The 22,338-nt window shown below is 44.4% G+C and overlaps 1 protein-coding gene across 1 annotated transcript; it reads right to left on the bottom strand.

Moving 5' to 3' along the window:
- Positions 1 to 12,700: 12,700 nt before the first annotated feature.
- On the bottom strand, positions 12,701 to 20,261 carry LOC109376653 (zinc finger protein 551-like). The gene is given in 4 exon segments (XM_019632725.1): positions 12,701 to 13,611; positions 13,613 to 14,990; positions 15,989 to 16,115; positions 19,976 to 20,261. Coding segments are annotated over 4 exon segments (1,620 nt in total). The 5' UTR covers positions 20,009 to 20,261; the 3' UTR covers positions 12,701 to 13,529.
- Positions 20,262 to 22,338: the final 2,077 nt, after the last annotated feature.

Genomic DNA, 22,338 nt, shown 5'->3' on the forward strand with positions numbered 1-22,338 from the left:
TAGATTTATCAGGGTGATAGATGGGAATGGGGTTGGGATTGATGAAAAAGGTGAAGGCATTAAGAAATATAAATTAATAGTTAATACAGTATGGGGAATATAATCAACAATGTTGTAAAGATCATGTAAGGTGCCAGATGGGCACTGCATTTACCAGGGGGAGCACATCATAGACTGTAGATGCCTGACCAATGCACTATACACCTGAAGAGCTGAAGTAGAACAATACTGAATGTCAACTATAACTAAATATATAGGTGTACATAGTCACAACATATGGAAGATAGTTGATGGTATTGTAACAGCTATATAAGATGTGAGAGGGGTAGTAGCTTGGGGGGGGGTGGGTTATCACTTTATGAGGTGTTTAAATGTCTATTATGTTGCTTTGTACACCTGAAACTAATAAAAAATAAATGAAAATAAAAATTTTTAAGACTTTTTTTTTACCCCAAATCTGCAATCTTTGATCTGACATCCAGAATGCTAAGGATTTCTTGAAATCTTATTTTTGCATTGTACACTAACCCAACTTCGATTCTTAGATGGACTTATGACATCTCCATGGCTGTGGTGTAATATTATACATAATTCCTATTTATGATTCTAATGGGAACTTGACTTACATCACAACCACTAGATTCCAACAACTAGGGAAGTATACTTGCACCCTGTTGCCTTACAGCTACGTCCTTGACCCCCCCACACACACGCACACACACTAACCCCTGACCTAATGAGGTTATGAGGAAGTGTCTCAGACTGCTGAGACCCGGTAGAATGATATCAGTAAAGCTTCCTCAAGGGGATGTTTTGGAATGCCAAGACCCGATGGAATGATATCGGTCATCTCCCTTATCTTTATGGTCGCGGTACAGCAGTGCCATCTTGGGGGTTGTGTGTGAGGGTGTGAAGGCACAGTACGTGTTGGAATACAATGGAGTAGGTTAATGGAAAACAGCCATAAGGCACGTAGCACATGGGCTTTAGAATAAACCAGTTTCACTTCTTTGAAAAGTTTCTCAATGAAAGCTATGCTTTGGTCCGATTCAGGGCTCAGTCCTAGAGAGGCTGCAGCCCCTTGGCCCCATTTTAACTCTATACTTAACTCTTGTGTTTCTTTAACCCTGTGCCGCACCTCTCATATTCCACCGCCCTTGCTGCATGGGACGTGGCAGCACCCTACCCCAATAACCCTGGACCCAGTTGCACATGTCAGGCATTTACAGCATGGAACATAAGCTGGCTGCAGATAGAGGGAAGGCTGGATCCACCATTGGGTCACAAACATGTTCTCTGGAGAGCCAGGTAACTCCCTGGGCTCAGTAATCACTGCTCTAATGTTTCACTGTTCACATTGGCTAAAAAGACTCCATATTTTGCTTACTTACTAACTGCTACCACCTTCAAACCTCACATCACTTATTTGGGGGGAATATCCAGATCATCTAGGAGCTCTCCTCTAGCTGGGATTGTCCTAATTATAAACATTGGGTTGTCAGAAAAGTCATGACATATTTTGTCTGTGTTTTTCAAAGGTCGTTTATTTATATAAAACACAAAGATCAATCGATATATTTTCCATTTTGTTTGATTACCTTTTGCCATTTTCAGTGAGCTTCATAATTCCTTCTTCATAGAAAGACCTGTCCTTATTTGCAAAAAACTGAACGAGGTGCTGATTTACAGCCTCATTTGAATTGAACGTTATACCACACAAGGAGTATTGGAGAGAGAGAAACAAGTGGAAGTCTGATGGCACAAGGTCAGGCAAGTATGGTGGGTGTGGCAACACATCCCATCCAAGCTCCAGTAATTTCTGACAGGTGATCAAGCTTGTGTATGGTCTCGTGTTGTCATGATGGAATACAACTTCTTTACAATTAACAAGCTCTGGACATTTCTGGATGATGGATTCATTCAAACTGTCCAATTGCTGACAGTACGCATTCGAATTGATTGTTTGGTTTGCCGAGAGCCGGCTCGACAGCCATGGCCCTTGGATGATCAGGCCAGGAACCCTCTAGACAGTCCCTGAGCAGGATTGATCAGTGCAAGGAATTGAGAAAAGAAAGAAAGGCATAGACACCAAAGTTGGTATTAGGAGGGTCACTGACTGCTGACAATTTTTATTAAAAGGCATAGTGCTAATACAGGAAGCAAGTTCCTCTTTTACCAGGAATAAATCTTATCTAACCATAGGGGTTTGGTAGAGGGTTTCTGGGGAATGAGGAACCAATGTTTCTGATTTAGGGGTTTGGAGGTGAGATAATGTCTTGGCAACAAGTTACATGATCACATAGCATAGACTAATAATATATTTTAAGCAAAGTGAAACAAGGCAAATAGCAACTGTCAGCAAGTCCATGATGGAAAAGTCCCAAAAGTTCATAAGTCCATGGTAGAACGTCTCAAAGTTCATTATCCATAGACAGTGACATCTGAGGGTCTGGTGGTTGTGGTTTAGGAACTTCTGCTTTTCCAAGGCACAGGAAGTGAGCTGGGCACTGTTGGGTTACTGATTTTAGCAGTTCTCTTTTTTTGCTGTTCAGCTAACAAGCAGTTTTGCAGTCTTTTCTTCAGCACACAGAACTTGAGGGTCTCTAGCCACCCGTCATTATCCACCTGCAGTCAACCTGGAGTCTCTTCTACTCTGAGATGGCTCCCAACATTGGTTCCTTGGTAGGAGCTCAAAAAACATGAAACTCTAAAATCCCACCACACTGAGATCATAACCTTCCTCTGATGAATGTCTGCTTTCGATGTCGTTTGAGGCAAATCATCACGTCGGGACCAAGACCGTTTGAACACTACATTGTTGTACACAATCCACTTCTCATCACCAGTTATCAGTTGCTTCAAAAAAGGATCATTTTTCTCACGTTTAATGAGCATATTGCAGATGTTTATACACGTCGTCAAATGAACTTCTTTGAGTTCATGCGGAACCCAAATATCCAGCTTGCTTACGTGTCCCAGCTTCTTCAGGTGGTTGTGAATGCTTGAATGATGGATGTTCAACATTCCTGTAATCTCTCATGTCGTGTAATGTGCGTTTGACTCGATCAATGCCTTTATTTTGTCGTCATCAACCTCGGTGAGCCTCCCTGACCGAGGAGCATTGTTGAGATAAAAATCACCAGCATGGAATTTCGTGAACCATCATTGGCACTGAAGTTCTTGTAGAGAATTGTCACTGTAAACTTTATGCAACTTTTCACAAGCTTGATGCACGTTCTTCCCTTTATGGAAGTAAAACATTAAAATATGGCAAAAATGCAGTTTGGTCTTCCATCTTCAACTTGTTGTAAAATCTCCAAAACTCAACCAGATCACTCAATTTTTTTTCTAGAATGAAGCTAGAGTTGTCAGCTGTCAAGTGACATAGCAATAACATAGATGCAAATGACTCTAGTACTTCCAGAAATGAACTAATGCCATCTGTTGCAAACATGCGTCATGACTTTTCTGACAACCCAATATATCCTTATTGAAGTTACTGATATTTTATTCTATTGATGTGCTGAGTTTGGGGTTCATGGTTTAGGCCAGTGGCTTGATGGTGGTCATCTTGTACAGACATAAGAAGAGTGACTGACACATTCGTGGCAATATCTCCCCAATGCCATCTGAGACCAGAGCCACCAGAGCATCCTCATCCTGGTGAACACGTTTTTCTCCTTTAACTCACTGTCCTCACTCTTTACATTTTGCATGGCTTACTTTGATGAACATGGCTGGTGGCTGGTGAACACCAGCACCCTGACAGCTGCATGCTTCCCCACTCTGAGCTCCTTCATGTCTCCAGGCTCTGCTTTGCGTCTTGCACAAAACCATTTCTGTAAACTGGTCAGGTCACTATGCACGTTAGAATGTATGTCTCTGAATATTGTCCATTTATTTATTTATTTTTATTGTTAGTTTCAGGTGTACAGAACAATGCAATAGTTATCCTTTTCACCCTTCACACAGAAACAACCTGAATATTGTCCCGTCTATGAATTCATCCTTTCCTCTCGTATATTGAAGCACTTATGGCAGGTCAGGCTGTAGACAGAATCAGGAACTATCTTGTTGATAGGCAGAGCCTGATCCTAAAATTATCTGAAATTTAGCACATAGCCAGGCACACAGGAAGGTATTCTCATTCCCACTCTACAGTGTTCACGCCTCATAAGAGGCAGAGCAGAATTGGGGACTTGGCTTGCAGTGGGTCCACATGTGTCCCCTCTTCCTTAGGATGCTTGGCAGCTGCTTATGGAGGGTCAAAGGCTCAGGGTCTGTGAGAGCATGTTTTTAGGAGAGCCCAGTAGGTACTCAGTCATTTGTGTTTTTAATGGTGTATAGCATGAGGTACAGAAGGGCATTTCCTGTACCAAAAACCCTGGGGCAACTTATAGCCCTAAGCATCCAGGCTCCTGGAGGCAGGAGAAGAGGCTGCCAAAGCCTCTATAGTGAAGGAGGTTCTCAGAACCCTAGCGGGAGTACCTGGTGATTTTTATTTGGAAGTAAAATTTGTAATGAGGCATATGTATGTTGGGGTAGACTGGAAAAGGTGTATTGTGTCCCTTTAGAGGTGGAAGCAAACTGCAGTTGAGAGGATGTTGAAATAGGAACTGAACAGACATGTTTGCCAAACAAGAGCAAAATATTTACCAGTTGTTGATTGAATAGAATGGGTGATTTGCATAATATTGGGTATTGGGTATGGGGCCTTGATGGACAGGACCAGAGCATTAAGGCTATAGGAGCCCATCAAGAGGTACACTTTTCTTCCAGATTTAAGAACAAACAAAACTGGGCTGTAAATGGAAAAGCAGCGAGGACAATCACCCCTGTATTAATTAGGTCTCATATAATGTTTTAATCCTTGAAAGTTCCATTTTAACTTATATGGAGCTATCTTCAGTTTTAACTGGGTGTTCATGGGGTCTCATTTATCAAGTCAATTTGTAAGGGTCAAAGAGTTACTTTAATTTTACTTCATTTTTTATTATGTCAGAGCATCTGTGCCCAATATGGAATATTTTAAAACAATGGGGGCTATGACTATGGGAAATTGTGGCAAGTCTACACAGGAAGGCATACCCATATTCCCTCCATTTTCTATTTGGTCATCTTAAGATTACAGGGGGCACAATGTTTAAATTTAGTGGAATTTTCAGGTGTAACTGTAATTTGAGCCTCAGTATTAAGGCCATGGACTTGTCAATTGGTGCATTTTAGCAAATGTTAAAGTTCATTTAGAATCTAGGTTGTAGAGGTACAAAAGCCTTTTTATCTTTTTGTTATAGAAATTATTTTAGTATACACATTTAGTATATAAAATTTGGATTTTAATTGGATCATATCATAAAACATTTTAACTATATAAAATTTGATATAAAGTGTTTTATGTGTATACATTATTTAATAACCTTTTGTATCACGGGGTTGGTTTTTATATCAATAAGCAATCTAGGACTAGCATTATGTTTGCTAGACATCTGTTTAGTACTTAAGGTTTAAACTTCCTTTTTCCCCTCTTGGGCTTGTAGTCACCTAAAGCGCAATATTTTTTCTCTTTTTCTTTTCCTGTATTTTAGGCTTTTAGCTGCCTGAAGCAGCAGTCTTTAGTTTGTCTCAGGCTGATAAGAGGAAAGGGGGAGGAGGGTTAAGGGGCCTGGTGCCTCCAGCCAACCTCCCCCTGGACAGTCCATTTCCCCATCTTTTTTTTTTTTCTTAAGCAGAATCTTTTAGAATGACTTTATCTCTAGGCAGTTACACTGTTGTTGTTTTTTCCTTTTTGGCCTCTTGTGTGTTCCTTTTCTCTCCCACTTTTGAGTGTTTACCTGATAAGCTCCTGGTGTTCCCGAATGGCCTCAGCTGTGAGCAGTGGCTTCCCTTTCCAGGGTGTCCCAAACATCCTCAGAAATGCTGGTGTCTACTTCCAAGAGGGCCATGGAGCGGCATCCTGATTTTGAGACTAGTTGGTTTCAAGGAGGAGGCTCTTCGCATGTTAACAGGTAGCAACACTTCAAAGTGGCCAGCACAGTGACAGGGAGGTTTGCCATCTCTAATACCTGAGACACCTCCTCTGATGCTTTAAGAGGAGTGGGGTTTGGGTGCTTCTTCCTTTTTCTTTCTTTCTTTTTTTTTATTAAACACTGAGCTACACATCTCCAAGGATGGGATCCCTTATACCCTATTTGGTTGGGGGATGAATTTTAACAGCAGCAAAGCCAGTAACAACAGAGATTTGCCTTTGAAACGATGTTACATTTTGGTTGCCATGGTTTCCTATGAGGGTGACCGGAGCCATCTGGCCTCAGATCCCAACACCAGGAGTCTCCACCAAGGGAGCCCTGTAGACAGGCAGATCCATGTGCTCAATCACTTACAAGGAGGGGAGACCCCAGAAGAGTGCCCAAGTGCCCCCAGACCTCAGCGTTGGTGGGTGACCAGAGTGGCCCCCAACACAATCCCCTTGGAGGAAGTCTTTCATACTCCCTTTGTGGGAGAGCCTTTGTCTTGAAAATTGACCAGTGATACTAATCATCTCTTTAGTCATTGCCTAGAACCTAGGGTCAAACCCGCTGTTTGATGCGTCCAGTCAGCTAGCCAAGAGCAGTAGAGACAAGACCATCATTGCACTGACTGTCCTATGTACAAGGTGACTGAGAAATAAGGAAAGGTCACTACCATTGAAAGAAACATGGCCTGGCTTGCCACACTGGAGGACACCAGGATACAGGAAACCAAAGTTGCTCAGGAAGCAGAAGCAGGAACAGAAGCCGGGAGAGCACCAAGGCCACAAGCATTTATTGGAGTTTTCCAGGAAAAAACAAGGGAGAGCAGAGTGAACAGTTTAGGATTCCCTAAATTTTGGTGAGCTTTGGGTTATAGGTCCTTATAACTGGTAGAAGGTTGCCTGATCTGGTCCTAGGGTGACTGAGGCTGAGGAATATTGCCTTCTGGGGTGTGTGGGCCAGAGAGTCTGGCTCTGGACTGATTAGTTTGCTTATTAAAAGCTCTGGGGGCTGCAGGGGAGTATGCTCCCAGCAGGGCCCTGTGCTATTTTTAACAACCGGCTAGCCCAGGGAGGGCACTCTCCCCAGCCAGAAAGGTTTAAGATGTCAAAACATCAGGCTGGGGCCAGCTGAGTGGCACGTTGGTTAAGAACTGGCTTGGGATGAAAGAGGGCCCCGGTTCGGATCCCACAGATGAGTGCCAGTGACACTGCCCTCTACAGCAAAGATGCTGAACAACAGCTCAACCTGGAGCTGGGCTGCTGTGAGTCACCGGCGATGGCATACTGCAGCCCCTGCTGCAGTGGGTTGCCATGGGCTACTGTGTGTAGCCAGCAGCCATCATGAGTGGCCAGCAGCCTCTGTGAGTGGCCGTCCAGAAGCCGGCGACTGATCTGCCTCATCCGGGAAGAGCACAATGATGGTGCCAACTTGGGCCAGTGAAGCAAAATCTTCCACAACTAGACTGAAGAACAAAAGGACAGCAACTTGTCTGTTCCCCTTCCCCCAATTCCCCAAAAAATATCTTTTAAAAAAAACAGACAAAAAAAAAAAACATCAGGCCAGCCGAGTGGCTCAGTTGGCTAAGAGCAATAGGGTCGCTGGTTCAATTCCCACATTGGCCAGTGAGATGTGCCCGAGCTAGCTGCCACTGATCTGCCAACAGGTGGCAGGATGGCTCAGCTGGTGAGAGCACGTGCTCCTACCAAGGTTGCCTGCTCGAGGTGGTGGCTACGACTGCCCGCAACTAAAGACTGAACCTGGCACCTTGAGCTGAGCTGCCGCCCGAATGGTTCGGTGGATAGAGAAGGTGCTCTTAACAATGAGGCTGCTGGTTAGACTCCTGATGCAGCCCACGCACCAAATGAGCACTTCTGACTTGTCAGTCAGTAGTCTACTGAGAGGGTACCTGAGAGGACTGGGTGGGAGACTGGAAAAGAAAGAGACTAGAGATGAAAGCTGGGGACAGGAGGTCTACCCAATGCTGATAGCAGAGAGTGGCCCCATTTACACCTCCTCCAGGGCTTTCCATAAGGTGTAGGGAAGCAATCTTCCCGGAGTTAAAGCAAAACATAACAAGCAGAAACTTCATAGGATGGCATTCCACTCTGTAGCTTTCAAGGCCGTTGGCTGTTTTCTCCTCAGCGGCCAACCTTCCCACGCTGCTCACCCAGGCCTGAGAGCCTGTCAGCCTGCCAGCTCTCAGGCTTAACCCTTACTACAAACCTCCGGCTCCCTACAGACTCCCACATGGGATGGTGGCTATGCCCACCCATAACTAATTAAACACAGCACCTTGAGGTGAGTGGCGTGACTGCACTTGGAGCTGAGCTTGCTGCACCCTGTACAACTAAGATTGAAGGACAACAACTTGGCTGCTCCCCTTCCCCAATAAAATCTTTAAACAAAAGCAAACAAAAAAAGATGTCAAAACATCAAAATGTACAGAAAATAAAAAGTGATTAATACAACAGTGTCATTCCTCTTGGATACACTTTATCATCCAAATTCACTCTTTAGTCTTCACAGTGATGCTGAATGTACTTATCGCTTGAGAAATGATGAAAATTAAGACATGGCATGAGGTCTGGGGGAAAGGAGAAAAGCCCATCTTAGTAAAATGCTCCTACAGAGCCTAATTGCAAACCATGCTCTCAAGAGACCAAAAACATGCACATACAAACAACTGCTTCAGAGTGCTGAACACCCACTCAGAAGTTGTGAGTAGAACAGTCTCCTTGCTCTTCATTTCCTGTGAAGCTCTTAGAATGGAAACTGAGGTTCAATGTGTGTGGTCAGCCTTGAGAGAGAACAATCCAGAGAAGTTAGAGGAAACACGAAGAGACTCCAGGCATCCCTAAAACAAGTACTTGAGGCGGTACATGCCTCTGGGGCCCTTGAAATGTGTCCATTCTGCCTATCAGTGTGTGCTCCAAATCCAGAAATCACAGTTGGTTTTTCATATAATGCTCACTCATCTGAGATATAGTCTATTCCTTCTAAGAGTGTGACTTTGTCTAGGAAGTCCAGTGCATTTGGTCACATGAGAATGAGAACGACAGGTTATAGAAGAAACACGGAGGAGAGATGGGTCTGCTTCAAAGGGTCTGCTGAACTATCTGGCCCAAGTGGCAGGACTGCCTTCACCCCAGCAGGGCCCTTTCCTGCTCTAGGATCTGCCAATGCTGGTATCTTCCACGTCCCCCAGTAGATGAGCAATATTCCAGTTCAGGAAAGGTTCCTGAAATCAAAGAAGCCTACCAGGCACTAAGCTTTCCTTTTTTCTTTCAAGGAGATTCAAGAACCACACATTTCTGTGGTGTATTTGTGTGTCTGTGTCCCCATATGTGCTTTGTGTCAATACCTTACACCTCCCAGGTCCCTGATGAGCTCTACTTATACTGGTTGTGTGTGCACACATTTTGTTGTGGATGTGGTGTATGCATGTGTCCCGGCTGTGTGGAGGGTGTCAGCATCTATCTGTCACGTGTTCCCAGGCTGTATGTGAGGTATCCCCAGGATGTGCTAAGGACTGACACTATCACACCCGTCACACAGGGTCCCTGAATCTGACTGTGTCTCCAGGCTGCCCTGCAATGTCACCACCACACACCCATCCCATCCAATACTTGAATGCATTTCCAGGTTGTGCCACTGTCACATACCTGTCTGCTGGGACCAGACTTTAATCATGTATCTTATCAATGCACAGGAAATTGGGGGAGAGGGTCAGCATGTTAATAGAATGAGATGCAATGAGGCAAATCAAGAATGCTGCAAACTGTAATGGAAGCAGTTCATCATTTCAAGTAAATAATAACAAAAATGAGGTAAGTGGTACCTATAAGTTAACAGACTTACAAGACAGACATTTTGTATACTGACTGCATTTAGTCTGCCTTAAAAAACAACTTTGAGAAAATTGACAAAATTTCAGCACTGATAATACTTACATTTAAAAATATTTTTATTTTGTGTGAGAAAGTTATTGGCATTATGAAAAAGCTCTTGCATTTCAGAAAAGTATTAAGAAGTTATGCATCAAATGACACGATGTCTGGGTTTTCTAAGTAAAATACCCAACTAATGTGCATGAGGAGAAATGAAACAATATGCTGTGAATAATGATGGAAGATTGGGGAAGGGTTCATGAGTCTTCATAAGACAGTCTTTCCCACTTTTGTGCATATTTGAAAATAGCCATTATAAAAGGTAGAACATTCCTTGTATCAGTAATTTTATATGTTGAGAACAATGAGTTTAAAAAGGGCATAAAGAGACTTTTGTTTTTATATATCAAAATATACATTTTAAATGTGCATTAAAGTCAATTATACATCAATTAAACTATTTAAGTTACAAATACTCAAACATCAACATTCTCTAATTATTTCACTAAGTTTTGGTATTATCTATGTTCCTGAATTTTTTTGTGGCTACTGGATCAATAAGGAGGCAGTACAATGGCATGCCATTGTCATTTCTTCAGGTAAGCAGTTTGAAATTGGCCACAGTGGAAGTATTTTCACCAAGGAAATTAGCAAACACAAATTACGGCTTGATTTATTGCATTGTTTAATACAATATAATGAATGTCTACTTCTAGAAAAGTAATGTGGAAAATGTTAATAATGCTGATAAAACTTAGTGCATGGTATATGTGGCCATTATATTGCTCATACCACACACACAAAAAAATGACTATTCTTCCACTATTCAAAAACAATTATTTCATGTACAGAAAATAAGTCGCTCTCATCATTGAAGAATGAATAAAATTCCAACATGTTTGTTTCATTGTCTTGTTACTAGTTTGTTTCATTGTCTTGTTACTAAAAGGCAAAGAGCCAAATTTCATAAAAAACAGGCCAAAGACAAGAACAAGCATTTTACTAAAGACAAATAGGTTACAAATACATAATATAATGCTCAATTATAATAAAATCATAAATCCTTAGGGAAAGGCAATTAAAACCAGTGAGACACCACTATACACTTCTTTTAAAAGAGTAAAATTAAAAAGTGACCTTATCAGGTATTGACACGGATGTGAAGGAGCTGGAAGTCTCACACACTGCTGGCGGGAATGCAAAGAGACACAACCATTTTAGATCACAGCTTGGCAATTTCTTAAAAAGTTAGATATTCACCTACCCCATGACTCAAGTATTGGATTCTGAGTTATTAATATAAATGAAACATATACCCATATAAAGTACTGTAAACAAATGTCCTTATCAGCTTTATTTGCAATAGCTAATACTGGAAATAACCCAAATGTCTATAAACAGATGAATGGATAAACATAGTTGACTATACATGGAAGAGAAAGCTACTCAGGAATAAGAATGAAATATTCATACATGCACCACTTATGAATCTCAGTAACTATGCGGTATCAATGAAACCAGAAAGAATAAACACTTTGTAATCAGTCATAAATTTCTAGAAAATGCAATCAATTGTAAAGGAACATAAATAATCAATGGTTGCCTGGAGGGCTGGGGAGAGATTATAAAAGGAATGAGGGAAATTATGTAGGTGACAGATATGCTCATTATCATAATGGTCTCATGAGTTTATACCAAAACTTATCAAGTTGTATACTTTAAATATGTACAATTTATCCAATTATAGCTTAATATAGCTTCAAAATATGTTTCACAATAAAATCTAAATCTTGCATTCAGAAACCAGATTTGGGAACTCTGTATTGACTCCACTATCTGACTCCTCATGCTTTGAGGGACAGCCAGCCTTTCCTTGGTGGCAGGAAATACTGGCTAACAATGAAGGCCATTTCTACCTGAGTCAAGAATACTGGCTTAGTCACCAAAGCCACATCCCTGGACTAAAGGACTTCTTTCCTCTCCATCCTTTTACCTGTAAAGCAATGGCCTTGAGGTGAACAGCTCAGTCTACAGAAATCCACAAAACCCTAAGACCATTTTGTCTGCCTATGACTTCAGCAACACAAGATAAACATACCTGGAAGCCCTAAGATTTGGGGACATGCTCATCCTGCAATCACGAAACTGGAACTGTGGATGAATCTTTAGAAGAGGCACATACCACAAAGTTTGCTGCAGTCTCCTCCACTCTCTATTAATTTCATGTTTCTGTACCAATTACGGTCTCCCTTGCCCATGGAGTCTTACAATTTAGTGACACTAGCTTACTGAATTCTGGATATCAGGGCACGTGGCTCCTTTGCAGAACCTTGGACTAAGATTCCCTTCAGCAGTGCTGGGCAATATGTGTTGTCTCCTGTGAGCAAGGTAAATATTACATTGACTCCAGAAGTACTGGAGGTGTCACAACTACCTCTTCCTCAGGGTGACCTCTGGCATACAGGCAACATTTTTTTTTAGATTTTTTTTTTAATTGGGGAATCGGGGAAGGGGAACAAATTGCTGTTGTTTTGTTCTTCAGTCTAGTTGTGGAGGACGTTACTTCATTGGCCCATGTTGGCGTCATCGCCGTGCTCCTCCCAGGTGAGGCAGTCACTCGCTGGCCACTGGACAGCTGCTTACGGCGGCTCACAGCAGCTCATGAAAGTGCGCGCCCGCTGCCGGCCAGACCCACTGCAGCCTATGCTCTTGCCTGCGACTCACGGCAGCCCAGCTCCAAGTCGAGCTGTTGTTCACCATCTCAGCTGTAGAGGGCACAGCGCCACTGGCCCTCATGTGGGATCTGAACTGGGGCACTCCTGCTCAGAGTTGGTGTCCCAAGCCAACTCCTAACCAACGCGCCACTTGGCCGGCCCCAGGCAACATTTTAAGAATGACCACAAAGCAGTCTTTCCAAGGAGGCTCTGGCAGAAACGCAAACTAGGCCAAACTGGAGAACAGCCATCCTACTGTCCCCTCTGAGGCATAGTTTGGATCCTCACAAAATTTGTTTCCCCTTCAAGTTGGCAGAGTCCTATTGTGCTTTCAAACTACCCACATAGTGAATAGAGATTCCAAGACTAAAGGTACTTAAACAAAAAGGCCCTTATTATGGCACAAACCAGAAAAATGTGCAACAGGAAGTTTCTGATTTGGTAACTTGGAAGTTGAAAAACTTCATCACAAGCACTACCTAAGACCAACTATGTCCCTGAAAAAGGTAATCCTTCTCTGCAAGCCACCAGCAGAACTCAGGAGTTCTCTGGGCCAGCATAGTGTCAGGTCCATGCCCTAACTTGTCAGAGAGAAAGGCTCAGGACACTCAGGATTTCCTCCAACAAATGGGAGAGCAGAGGTGCGCTTCCTTGAGCTGGTTAGGGTGGTGGCTGATACATGCTGTGTGGACCTGCCAGGTGGTAGAGGTGAAATGGCTTTTGCCAGAAATTGCTAGTGACATAAATTTGGCAAGGGTCCCAGGACAGGTTAAACATGCTTCCCCCATCACCGAAACTTATGGATAATCTCTAGTTTGTGGATGTCTGGATATATGAGTCAATTCAAAGAGACAGCTCCTCACAGAGTCTTTCCTCCAAAGCCGTTATACTAAAGAAAGAGCACATTCTCTGTGTACCTAAGGCCTTTCTCCAGTGTGAACTCTTTGGTGTTGACTAAGGTCAGATTTGCAGCTAAACAATTTTCCACATTCACTGCATGTGAGTTCGCCTATGTCGAAGGAGGCCAGAGCTCTGGCTAAAAGATCTCCCACATTCACTGCATTCATAAGGCTTTGCTCCAGTGTGAACTGTCCAGTGTCGAATGAGGTGGGTTTTGCGGCTAAAGAATTTCCCACATTCACTACATTCATGAGGCCTTTCTCCAGTGTGAACTCTTTGGTGCTGAATGAAAACAGATTTCTGGGTAAAGGATTTCCCACAATCACTGCACTCATAAGGCCTTTCTCCAGTGTGAACTCTTTGGTGTTGAATGAGGACAGATTTCTCACTAAAAGACTTCCCACATTCATTGCACTCGTAAGGCCTTTCTCCAGTGTGAACTCTCCAGTGTCGAATGAGGTGAGTTTTACAGCTAAATGATTTCCCACATTCAGTGCACTCATAAGGCCTTGCTCTAGTGTGCGCTCTCTTATGTCGCAGGAGGCCAGAACTTTGGCTAAACGATTTCCCACACTCACTGCATTTATATGGCCTTTCATTAGTGTGAACTCTCTGGTGTTTAATGAGAATGGATTTCTGGATAAAGGATTTTCCGCATTCACTGCACTCATAAGGCCTTTCTCCAGTGTGAATTCTTTGATGTTGAATGAGGTCAGATTTCTGGCTAAAAGATCTCCCACATTCAATGCACTTATAGGGCTTTGTTCCAGTGTGAACTCTCCAGTGTCGAATGAGGTGGGTTTTACGGCTAAAGAATTTCCCACATTCACCACACTCATAAATCCTTTTTCCAATCTGAGTTTGCTGATGCTGAACAAGTCTGTATTTGCAGCTGAAGGTTTTCCCACATTTGCTACACTTAGCAAGCCCTTCTCCAGTACAGGCTCTCTGGTGGGGAAGTGGGTGTGTGTTGCTGAAAACTCTCCTGCTTTCAATCCACTTGTCATGACTTTTTCCACCATTAAAGGGCTCCCCACACTTGATGGTGCTGTGTGGCTTCTCACCATTGGGAGTGGCCTGATGCTGGAGAAGGCCCGAGGTAGCTAGAAAGTCCTTTCCATCCTCCCCACAGGCGAATGGCTTCCCTGACACATGGAATCTGCAGCTTGTCACACACGAGGCCCTGTACACATCCATTTTGAAGATTTTCTCTCCACTGCCATGCTTTTGGTGCTGGTGAATGTTTTCACTGAACGAGAAGCCTCTGGATGCCCCATCTAAGTATGGCTCCTGCCCAGGATATGGTGCTTGGAGCTCAGTCAGGTACAAAATGTCTTTTAAGCCTGGGACATACTTCTCACAGGGGTGAGTCTTCTGGGTGGATGGACCTGCCTTTGGAGTCCTGATCTGTGAGTCTCCTTCTACAGAAGTGCTCTGCTCAGAAGGTACCTCCTCATCCTTGGCACCACACCAATAATCTGAAAGAAGAGAAATGCTGATAAAGTGCATGTTAACTTTGGTAGGGGGAGGAAGTCCTAACAAAAGTGTCTGTCATACACATACATTCAAACCAAAGAATGAATCCATCGGATATTTTTCAGTATGAGGCAACAATTTGAAGGGAAAGCTGCTTTGCAGTACTGGGATTCTAAGGATCATACAATAGAATGCGAAGACTTTCAGGGACAAAAGGCAGAAGTATGGGGTGCCACACAGGGAGTAGAGCCAGGATTAACACAGTTATAGATGAAATGACAAATCAGGAAAGTGTCAAGTATATGGAATAAAGTGTAGACATTATGTGTGTCCAGTGGTACTTGTACCAAAACACTGGTATACACAAGGTAGATTCCTGGTATGACCTGAACACAGATCTGAGACCATCTTGCTATGTCCACCCTGTGACTCAGGGCTCTCCCCACATTCCCAGTTGGGTAAGGACCTGAATGAAGCAAGTCCTTAGGGAAAGAGAGGATACTTGAGTGGTCAAAAATGGTCCAGAGCAACTCAGGAAACAATAAACTACAGGAAAAAAATATTACAATAAAATCTCAAAGGCAGGTCTTTCAAGAAAGGATTATGGACCACGTAATTATAATTAGTAACTGTAACAATGCTTACAATTCCTGATACAGATGGTCACAAGGAAATGTTAGCTAGAAGGGGGCAGAATCTGGAGCACAAGATGCCATGGATGCAGTCATCCTGCCATGGACAGGGAAAGAAAGGTGAGGTCCATTAGGCTGACTACCAGACATCTGATTCCCAGGCCCTTCCCTGCACACCTTGGGGTAACAGGAGTTAGGGCTGCTTGACAAGTGCACATGATTTAGCACTGATACCCATAGCACATGTGCCAAGGGGTGGGGAAGTCAGCAGTGCCAATTGTCTGGCTGTGAAAAGGACAGGGCTGCCTCTGGAGCAGGGGAAAGAGAGAGACCAGATATGGACACTGGGAGGAATATGAAGGCCTTACCCAAGGATGCTGTAAGCGCAAAATTCTCCAGCATCACATCATGGTACAGGAACCTCTGAGCCTCATCAAGGAGGCCCCACTCCTCCCGGGAGAAATAAATGGCCACATCTTCAAAGGTCACACAGCCCTGCCATGATGAGGACAGTTCATTGCATGATCAGCTTCTCTCCCCAAGTGCATCCACTCACTTACCCCCTGCTCACCCACCACCCAATTTCCCCACCTCAGAGGAGATCTCAGGCCCCAGTGCCACTGATGTGCACTCTCTTCTCATGGTCTCTTTGATCACTGTGCCCATCCAAGGCAACAACAATAGAGGATAGCTGAGCTTTGGGCCTGCATGCAGGGAAGCACTCCCCCTTGTCAGGTCATTCTCTTAGGATCCTCCAGATAATGCGTCCCAAACACAACCAAGGGTGTTGGCTCATTTTTCACCCTATGTCCTCAATGCTTGGGCCCTCAGGTCACCAATTCTCACTCCTCTCCACGTAGACATCACTTTATACCACATCTCTCTGAGTCACCACCTTTTCCCTGCCCTGCACCATAGGCATCTCCCTGTCCTTCCTATGTGCTATCCAACACATGGCATATAGATAGTGCCTGGAAAATTCAGACAAGATCCAGTACTACCCCAGACCTCCAATGGTCCCCACTGCCATCAGCAGTCCAGAATCTTGCTCTACAGGTCCCCCTGCCTGACTCTGCTCCTTGCTTCAACCTCACCTACACAGAGCCACTTGTAGATTTCAGGTACCTACGACCTTCTCCCACTGGTGCTGCACTAGATGTCCTCTCATCAGTCACAGCCGTCTTCTCTCTTCCTAACCCTCATTCAAAACCCAGTCGCAGAGATTTTCCACCCAAGGTCCAGTGACTCTCCCTCATGATCACTTGTGCCCTAAACTAATATACCCATCTGACAGAAATACCACAGACACACCAAGGTCACAACAAAATCCTGGTGAGTCCACAGAGCAGTGAACCAGCAGCCTTGATCACCTGCCAGATCATTCTCTCTCTCACACTGTTCCCATGGCCTCTTCTCTTCTTCACCAGTGTTTGTGATGTTAATGACTGCCCACCTACATGCCCAAGCATGAGACCTGGGCCTCAGACTCCATCTTCCTCTTCCTGAGCTATTGTCATCATGACCAGGATAACCCTACTAAATGTGATTCACAGTCTTACAGACAATGTTTATATCCTCCCAAAATTCGTATGTTGAGATCTAACCCCTGATGTGATGGTATTTAAAGGTGGGCATTTGGGGAATTAATCAGTTTTAGATTGGGTCATGAGGGTGAGACTCACATAATGGGATTAGCATGCTTATGTGAAGAGAAAGAGAAAGATCTCTTGCTCTCTCCACTCACTTGCACCAAGGCCATGTGAGGATACAGCTCACCAGAAACAGAATCTGCCAGCTGCTTGATTTTGGACTTTCCAGCCTCCAGAACTGTGAGAAATAAAGGTATTTTGTTTCAGCCACCCAAGCTGACTAAGACACACAGCTCCACCCTGGTTCACATAATATCCACCACCTTTCGCAGATGTCCATCCTGAACCCCTCCTCAAAAGTCCCAGACCTGCATGTCCAGCTGCTCACTTAATACCTCTACTGATATACTTAACATAGTCAAAACAAAATTCTTAATATCCTGAATGAAAAGTAACCCTACTACCGACTTCCACATCTCAGTTGATGGAATTTCCATCTTTCCACTCCCAAACCCAGAAACCTTACAGTCATCCCTGACTTCTACTCTTTTTTCTCTCCCTTTCAAAATCAGAAAATCAGAGCAGATCTAAAAAGCCTGATGCAGCCAAGCATTTCTACCACCTCCAAGGCTATCAAACTGGTCTACATCACCAACACTCAACTGAACTACTGCATTAGCCTCCTCTCTGGTCTTCCTACCACCTTCTTCAAACCTTCAGTCTGTTCTCCATGCTGTAGCCACAGGGAGCCTTATGAGGGGTTGGCCAGATCATCTCCCTTCTCTGCTCCAAAACTCCATTGTTCCCATCACTTCCAGATTAGACACACAACTTCTCAGGGTGCCATCCCAGGCCTGATTCCTTTCCCCTTGCTCTATGTTCCCATGACAAAGAAAAGAGATTTGAGGTTCCCTTGAACCAGTTCAGCCACACCTCCAAGAGTCTAAACATATTAGTACCTATATCTGGGGCAACCTGCCTTCATACCTCATCTGACTGGTTGCTAGTAACAGGAAACCCCAGCCTGGTCTGGGGACCCTGGGCTTAGGATTTGTTCACAGCCCCCAGGCCCAAGGGCTGGTAGAGTGATAGGTGAAGAGTTCCAGTACACCACAATCCCAGGGATCATGAGTGGGATCAAGACCAGTGAGGCTCTGGAACACCCTCCACTCACTCACCTCTGTAGAATCCATACATACTTTTGTACTTTAACAATCTGTGTGAACAGAGAGTTTCTGAGGGGCAGTGTTCAATGGGCTCTGGGCTCCCCTATTCCCCTGCTCAGTTCTGGAGCTGGGTGACCTGAGATGACTGCGCTATCTCTGAGTCTCAGTCCTCAGTGCTGACTCTTATAAGCTGAGTGACCTTTGACAAACCCCCTCTGCCTCGTATTATCATTCCCTTTCCAGTGTGCTCCTCTGAGCAGCTTTTAAAAAATGTTTAAAAGCCTAATTCAGGCATAGCCTTTTCTGTTCATAACTTTCTATGGATTCCAGCGTCCTGACAATGTCAGTCTGTCACCTGATGAGGCAAATAAAGTTAATAGGAGTGGGTTTGTGAGCTGACAAGATGGGACGGGCAAGAGATTAACAGGAGCAAGCTTGTAAGCTGGCAGGAGTGAGCTTAAACATTAACCACTTGGCTCTGACTCCCCTGGCCAGCACTGCACCTGCAGGTTGACAAGTACCTTACATCCATCATATAATACATTCCCAATTGCAATGGCAACAACCCCCCCCCCGACACACACACACAAACTAACAATCATCCATCATAGATGGGAACAGAATGGTTCCCAATCACAACACCCCCCCGCCGCAAGCTGACAAGTGCCTTACATCCTGCTTAGAAAAATATAAAACCCCAGCACTCCTTTTCATCGCTGCAGCTGTCCCTATCGGGCTCTGTCCTGGCAAAACTTCCCTTTACCAGAACTATCTCTCTTTGACTTTCAATAACTCTATGCTTACCTCCTGTAGAGTCTCATAAATTCTTTTTACATTCTGCAAACAACCAGGGGTTAATTCTACACCAAGACATCACCCAGGACCACTTTGACTCACACGTTCTGTTCCATGAGGATACGAGACAGATACCAGATTTCCCAAATCCTCCCGGCTCAGTTGACCCTTCACGTCTTTACACAGCCGGCCTCTCTGCCTGTAACCCTGTTAGAAAAGGTCCTAGTCTTTTCTGTCAATGACAGCAAAGTTTAAAAATATACTTCCCCTTTCTCACTATTGTTTAGGCGTTCCAGTGAAAATATACTTTCTCACTATTGTTTAGGAGTTCTAGTTAAAAATATACTTTCTCACCATTGTCTAATAGTTCCTCATTTTCAAGCTTACCTAATCTTGTAACTAGGCAGATCTTGCTTTTCTATTAGCCAAGTAGTTCAGACTGTAAAGTCACGCTCTCACTAATAGAGAACGACATAGTGGAACCTGCGTGAGGGATAAAAACTGAGTGGACTTCCCACTCAGTGTGCTTGCTAGAGGGGCTTACGGTGGCTCCGCACCCTTCTGCAGAAGTAAAGTTTGCCTTGCCGAGTTACTTTCAACTTCATGTGTCTTTATTTGCGACATGGCTAAAATCTATTCCCAACAACCCTCTCCCACACCCTTTCACACTGGATGTCGCCCACGAGCGCTTCATTGTCCTAGACGCCGGGGCCTAGGCTGCAGGACATGAGCAGGCGCCCCGCACCCGGAGCTTTAGGATTCAGGTACGGTGAAGGCGGTGAGGGCCTGGCGGACACGCACTCACCTGAGCCGTGTCCCTCAACGCGGCCGCCGCCATCGGACTGTGTGGGCGGAGCAAGGCTGGGAGCGGCAGGCGACCCGGGCAGAGACACCTGGCAGCAGAGTCCTCGCAGCCAAATGCCTGAGACCCTCCTCTGTGCAGCAGGGACAACTCCTCCCGTGCCTCCTCGGGCCCGTCACCTCAGCTCCGATCCAGCGCTACTCAGTCTGTGAAGTACGCACAGGCCCAAGAACGGTCGAAACGACCGCCACAAAAATAAATAAATAAAATGCCGGAAGTCCCGCGCCCGACGCGATGCGCACGCGGGAAATCGATCCTCTCCTGAGCCTTCATTGGTTTAATCCCGCAGTCTCCCGGCTCAGAGTCTTCGGGGTAATGTAGTTCTCACAGCTGCAAAGGCCCCGGAGACGGGTGCCCCTCACCTGGATCTCCAGGGGAAATTGACAACGCCAGAGATACCGGGAAGTGTCTCTAGCCTCAAGGGGCGGAGGAGGGGCTTCGCTTCTTCCTTAAGGAACCGTACTCAGCACTTTATTAAGGGAGTGTTGTCTGCAACTGATCACCTAAGTGGCGAAATTATTTCAGATTCTTTGAAGTTTAGCATGCCACCTGAAGTCTGAAAGTATTATTTCAGGCGCTCCCAATGACTGTAGATCCAAAGGGATGTTTAATTGACTAGTCAGTTAGACACAGAATGTGACCACTCTTAACTGAAACCGAATAAACATTTTTTTTTTCTCGTCAAGTGTCTGGAGACCGAAATGTTAGAATCAGTTTTGTGCGTTTCAGTATATTGGGTGAGGAACAAGAGAAAAAGACCACACAGGGTCAGGGCAGAGAAGTCAGAGGTGGGACAGTGCAGCCTTACCCACCAAGAGCAGGAGCCCACAGTTACCCAGCATCACATTCTAGTATCAGGTACTCTGGGCTAGGTCTAAATGTCCACATTTTCCCCAGGTGAAGGTCACAGTCATATCACCAATGCCTGGAAAGTCAGAGGTAGCAAGTGTAACGGTGACCCTGTATCTTCTATTTTTGAAAATTGGAACTCTGATGTAATTCGATTTGACAGTGGTTTGGCTTGGGACTTTTTGAAAGTTTATTGACCTTTTTTCCTTTCTTTGCTTCTCTCTCCTCCTACCAAACCTTGATGATTCTGTTTACTGTGCATTTACTATGCATACCAGTTTCAATGGTTCTGTTTACTTCACACCAGTGTGCACATTGCTAGGTAATTTGGGAGAGGTTTTTGCATCTGTATTGAATTCACTCCTGACCCTGGGGCAGACCAGCCTCTAGGAAGTGCTTTTTCCTGAAATGCTTGGTCAAATTCTCCTTCCTTTGTTCTGCCCCTCCTTGAGTGTCTATAAAACCTGTTGGTGGTATTAAGAGCAGGAAGGCAGTCTTTGTGACAGGGAGTACACTGCCTTCCCTTATTGCTGGCATTTTGGAATGCAGTAAGTCCCCGACTTATGAACAAGTTCTGTTCCAGGAGAACGTGGTTAGTCAGATTCGTTTGTAAGTCCAACGAAGTGAGTCTTTGTGCTTCTTAGCCGTCCCCTCCACATCACCACTGCTTTTCCTCTTGCTTCTGGATATCCTGGGCTCTGATTGAGCATTGTACTACTGGACATTATTGCACTGTACAGTAAGCACACAGCAGCATAACTGTGACAATGGCCGGCAGACATGTGAGCTACTTCCGTGATTTGTTCGCATCTACGAATGTTCATAATGTGTGGTCTGTTCGTATCTATGAAAATTTGCAACTCAACTGTTCGTAAGTCAGGGACTTACTGTAAAACTACTTTTCTTTCCACCAGCCTTGCCTCTCAAGTTTTGGCTTTCATGCACTGAGCAGCTGGACCTTTTGTACAGTCACACAAGTAGCCTTTGGCTGTTGGTTGAGATCTTTTTGCTTGGCCACTACAAAAGGTGTCGAGAGCCCTAGGCCTGAACCACTGAGGTGCCTTGATGGCAGAATTCTCTGCCACCTCAGGGTGGAGGGGGACACTGCCTCTGGACATAATGTAATTGTAGCTGAGAGAAAAGATTCCCATGTAAGGAGTCATTTCTGAGTCAAGGCTTTTGTGACTAGGGCTCTGGCTGATTATGTTCCCCCACATGTCCTCATGTGTTCACATTCAATCATTGGATCTGTGAGGTTCCAGGTTGAGCAAACTGGAACTTTTGTACATTTCTTATGGTAATGTAAAATGTTATAATGTGAAAAATAGTATAAGGTCTTCAAAAGTTTAATATAAATATGTCATCTGATCAAGCAATTCCATTTGCAAGTCTATACTCCAGAAAATTGAAAGCAGGGACTCAAACGTATCCTTGTATACCCATGGTCATAGCAGCAT

The sequence above is a fragment of the Hipposideros armiger genome, unplaced genomic scaffold, assembly GCF_001890085.2.
Source record: "Hipposideros armiger isolate ML-2016 unplaced genomic scaffold, ASM189008v1 scaffold_1168, whole genome shotgun sequence".
In the NCBI taxonomy this organism is placed as follows: Eukaryota; Metazoa; Chordata; class Mammalia; order Chiroptera; family Hipposideridae; genus Hipposideros; species Hipposideros armiger.